The sequence below is a fragment of the Ornithorhynchus anatinus genome, chromosome 10 (genome assembly GCF_004115215.2).
Source record: "Ornithorhynchus anatinus isolate Pmale09 chromosome 10, mOrnAna1.pri.v4, whole genome shotgun sequence".
Classification (NCBI taxonomy): domain Eukaryota; kingdom Metazoa; phylum Chordata; class Mammalia; order Monotremata; family Ornithorhynchidae; genus Ornithorhynchus; species Ornithorhynchus anatinus.
Window position 1 is genome coordinate 46,286,484 of NC_041737.1, and position 5,009 is coordinate 46,291,492.

General features: G+C 41.3%; 1 protein-coding gene across 1 annotated transcript; it reads left to right on the forward strand.

Moving 5' to 3' along the window:
* Positions 1-593: 593 nt before the first annotated feature.
* On the forward strand, positions 594-1,945 carry LOC100078019 (leptin). Its single transcript, XM_001509083.2, has 2 exons — positions 594-737; positions 1,586-1,945. The coding sequence occupies exons 1-2, from the start codon at positions 594-596 to the stop codon at positions 1,943-1,945; spliced, it is 504 nt and encodes a 167-aa protein (XP_001509133.2).
* The last annotated feature ends 3,064 nt before the right edge of the window (positions 1,946-5,009 follow it).

Consider the following 5,009-nt stretch of genomic DNA (forward strand, 5'->3'; position numbering starts at 1 on the left):
CCTTTCCCAAAACATGCTCTTGCCCCTCTTTACACAACATAAATACCTTATTTTGTATAATGGTGGTTCATTTTTCTTCATGCCCTTACTCCATCTGCTACATCAGGGACAATGTCTGTTGAATATGCTTTAAATTGCACTTAGATTAGTGCCATGTGCAGAGAGGCACTTCAAAAGATGCTGATGATAATGAGGACGATACACAAAATCCCAAAAGTAGTGGCGGTGGCCCCGTTGCATCTAAGATGGAATTGGCATAGTGCCCCCCACAAAATGATAGGCCTCTGTCAGTTTCTAGGTACCATATACAGCATCTAACCCAGTATGAGCTCGTAATCAGTTCTGTTATTGTTAATAATAGACTGTAAGAATTAATCCTACCTTGACTCCAAGAGTTTTACTGATGTTAACATCTTCATTCCAGAGCCTTAGAGGGACATGATTTTGATTTAAGTAGAAAGCAGCTCTAGCAGAAAGTGGTGTGTCCACATTTTCACCCCAACCCTCCCTTTGAATCAGTGCCTCTGTTACCAGCATCTTCGTTTGCTTGTTTCTTCTATTTAAGGTCAAACGGCAGCACCTTGGGGAGGAAAATGCGATGCATACTATTATACGGGTTCCTGTGTGTCTGGCAACATCTGTACTACAGCCATCCAATAAGTATTGAAAAAATCCAGGCTGACACCAAAACTTTAACCAAGACGATCATCACCAGAATAATACAACTTTCAAATAGGGTACGGTCAATGGAGAATATTGCCCCCAAATCCAAGACCAAGGTGGCTCTGCAGATACGCAGTACTGCCAGGTGCTTAGTACAGAGCACTGCACCCATGGGTGCTCAACAAATTCCTTTATATTACTACTTACTAGAGAATAAAGCATTGGGACTGGGATCTGACTCATTTCTTCCTCTCTCTGCCTCAATTTTTTCACCTGTAAGCTCGTTGTGGGCAGGCAGAGTCTACCAACTCTGTTGTATTGTACTCTCCCAAGCATTTGGTATGGTGCTCTGCCCACATTAAATACTCAATAAATGCCATTAACTGATCTGTAAATTAGAGACAACTAGCTCTCTTCCCTATCTTCCAAGAAGGTTATTCTTAATATGATAGCACTTGGTGTTTGCCAAATACCTACAACTGAAAAAACATAAGCTTAATTACTTACAAAATCCCTACATGTGGATGACAAACACTACTCATGATTATTTCTGATTCTCAAGTAAAAAAGCTGAGGTACAAAGATCACCCTATCCCATCTGAGGAGTTCATGGCAATCACAGGAATTAAATTCTTCCCAAGTCCCATGAGTCCTTAAATCTAGATCCTATGACCTCAAATCTATGGTGGTCATGGTAAGTCCAACCTGGAACCTGCCAACAAAGTGCCATGTCCACATTTCATAGGAAAAAAAAAAATCAAAAGCTTGTGGATTGACCCTAGTTCAGTTAAAAAAACTAAAAACCCAGGACTGAGCTCTAAGGCCCGTGGAAAGCTGCAGTGATAAAGCTCACTGAGGGGTGGGAGAGAGGGACCAACCTAAAATAACGTGCTGAAAAAATCTCACTCTTCCTTTCACACAGAATGGAGTTTCTACAGATCAGAGGGTCAGCGGGTTGGATTTCATCCCAGGTAATCAACAATTCCAGAATTTGGCTGACATGGATCAAACTTTGGCGGTTTATCAGCAGATCCTCTCCAGTCTGCCTATGCCTGACAGGACGCAAATATCAAATGATCTGGAGAACCTCAGGTCTCTTTTTGCCCTATTGGCCACTTTGAAGAACTGCCCCTTCACCAGGTCAGATGGTCTGGACACAATGGAAATTTGGGGAGGAATAGTGGAAGAATCCCTCTATTCCACCGAGGTGGTGACTTTGGACCGGCTTCGAAAATCTCTAAAAAACATAGAGAAACAACTGGATCATATTCAGGGTTGCTGAAGAAAAACAGGTCTCTTATCCGATTAACGCTCCAGGGTAGAAAAACCTTAATTTCCAGGTTTCTCTATAAAAACTTAGCCACCTGATAAAATCCCTCACCCAGCATTCTAGCTTTCCGTCAGTTCTGAAAGCCATGTCCTCCAAAGAAAAAAGACTGACTGTCCCATGGTATTGGAGACTGTGGATCAAATATTCTTCGCTGATGGCAAAATCTGGCCCATCTTGTCATTCAGTGAACAATGGGCACAGCGTTTTTTGTTTTTAGAGAATTCTTCATCCTTTGACAACTTTATACACCTCCGATCTATCTCTGTGAGAATGTATTATTGGGGATGGCAAATAAACACAGAAAGAAATGAATGGTTTACAAGAGAAGAATCCCATGGGAAGTGGAATGTCAGGTTATAAAGAAGCTAATGATGGCGATAATGGAAGCATCACATCTGGACTAGCTTTTGACTATTTATTTATTGTATATTTTGTGTCCACTTGAAGTAGACTTTGGTGATCTGTTGGCAGTGCTGTGCATTGCCAGGTATCTAAGTAAAGCTGGGGACCAAGCAAAAAAGCCAAGCAAATTTTCAGAGTTGTCACATCCTCAAGAAGTGCAAGCCCAGCACAATTGTGTGGGAAGACAGGTACACGGGAGACGGAGAGATGGCACCTGAGGTGACAGAGTTACAAATACCACTGCCGTCAGACCGTTGCTTTCCCGCCATGATCTCTCCCCCATGTCGCCAACTTAGAGGCCAGGTAGAAATGTGCATGGAACTGCTTCTTTGCACTCCTGCATGAGCACACACACACATACACCCCTGGCATGCTACCCAGCTCAGCAATGGTGCTAAAAGATAGCAACCGGGTGAGAGAAAGGAAAAGCTAAGTTGGTACACACACGCACACAGAAATGTAGCATAACCACTCAAAGAGCAGTGTGTTCCTGGAGAACTGAAAGGGGTTCTCTCAACTCCAAAGAGTGAGGAAGCTATCATATCCTCCAACAGACCCCTTCTCAGATGACCGAGGAGCATCAGACCCAAGTGAATTCAATGAAGCAATCAAATTGACTCCAATTTCACCAATATATTTATTTCAGCTGTAACTTTCTTTAATTTAAAATTGTTTGTTTGCAACTGATTTTACAAGTGGATCTTCAGTGACTGAAGAAAAAAAATGAGCATTTTCTCATTTGTGGTTTACTTGCATCTGTGACGTACGAGAGGATGATGACTTTGGGTGAAGAGAGGAAATATATTTATGTGAAGATGTTCGAATATGGAATGCACTTTACTGTCTTGGACATTGGATTTTAAAATGAATTAGGTGTGAAGTAATGTAATGAGCTGGTTTTGAAATGTCAGATACACCCAATGCCATCTAGTGTTTTATTTCTGTGTATTTAATGTTCAAGCCCACGGATTTTAGCGATCTCGATTTCTATTCCTGAGATATTGGAATGAAAGTTCATAATCCAGACTACCATACCATATGTTCCTGGGGTTCAAATTTTTTTAGAATTTTCATGCTTGGGAAAACTTGAGTTTTTCCATTTTCCATTTTTCCATTCCTATGGTCAACCCACAGGTAACTAAGAACTTAGTTTCATCTTGCCACCATGTGGTAATTAACCCTCTGCAGCTGATGTGTATTTTCCCCCAAGTGTCTAGGCCCTGTTATGGGGCAGCTTCCCCCATATTTGGGACAAGCTGCTGACAGAAGAGATTTTTCTGACAATCTCCTTTTCCCTGGGCTCATATACCTACCCCAGGTCTTGGCACATAAGAAGTGCTTAACAAATACCATAAAAAAAGTAGTTTAGAGTGGTAGGAGGGGGAGGAGGAGGAAAGAATCATCAGAAAAATTAGAATGTCACCAAATTTTAAAGGCTGATACTGTATTTCCCCCTCCTTGGTAGAAAAGTTTAACTCAAAATAAATGATTTTTGCCCCAGTAGACTTTATTTCCTTGTACTTGTCTTTTTTCCCCCCTTTTATCTCTAATAGAGACACTATTACCAAGGTGGCTTTTAAAAAGCATCCCAAGAGTTTACACATCTTGTCTTATGCTGTCGAGTCGTCTCCAACCCCTAGTAACGCCATGGACACATCTCTCCCAGAATGCCCCACCTCCATCTGCCATCATTCTGGTAGTGTAGGACTATGGACAGTTAGCCAACACTACCGAGGCTGATTAGATGAAAATCACTAGATTAATTAGAGCAAAGGAAGTAATATCCTGACACCTCACAGGCCCAGGACAACGGAGAAGTCCCTGCATCATAACTTAAAGATTAGATAAAGGAATATTATCAATCAGTGACAGAAAGCAAATGATTTCTTCAAACTGAGGATTTCTTCAGTGATATTTAGAATCTATATTGTCCCATGTGCCCTCATTGCATGACTGAAGAGTGCAAACATTTCCATCCTTATTACAAAAGATGACACACTAAAGAGTGGGTGACATTTCAACAGTATTTTGAACACACTTTCTGCTATCAAGGATGAGGGACTGTGAAGTGCAAAACCATCATATGAATAGAGACCTTGTTTCAATGTATTAGATCATCTGAGCCACAAAAACCAGTAAGACTCCCTGGTGCAAGTCTTCAAAGGCATCGGGAATCTACTGGCGAAGTTATCTTCCATTTACTGAATCATTTAGCACATAGTAAGTGCTAAATGCCAGCATCATTATTGTTGTTGTTGTTGTTATGAGCTTTTCCTCTCTTTATGGAATTCTGAAAGGATGCTGCCAGACTTTAGATACCACCATCGTCAATATCCTCAAGGAGAAAAGTTTGAAAATAGACTGCAGTAACTTCTGAGAAATCCCACTACATTCTATTGCTGGCAAGTTTTTTGCCAGAGTCCCCCCGATCATATCTATAATTTATTTTTATTAATGACTGTCTCCCCCTTTAGAATGTAAGTTCATTGTACACAGGGAATATGTCTAATAACTCTGTTAGCAGAATGCCACAGGGGATAGAGCATAGGCCTGGGAGTTAGAAGATCCTGGGTTCAGTGGAAAGAGCCCAGGTTTGGGAGTCAGAGATCATGGG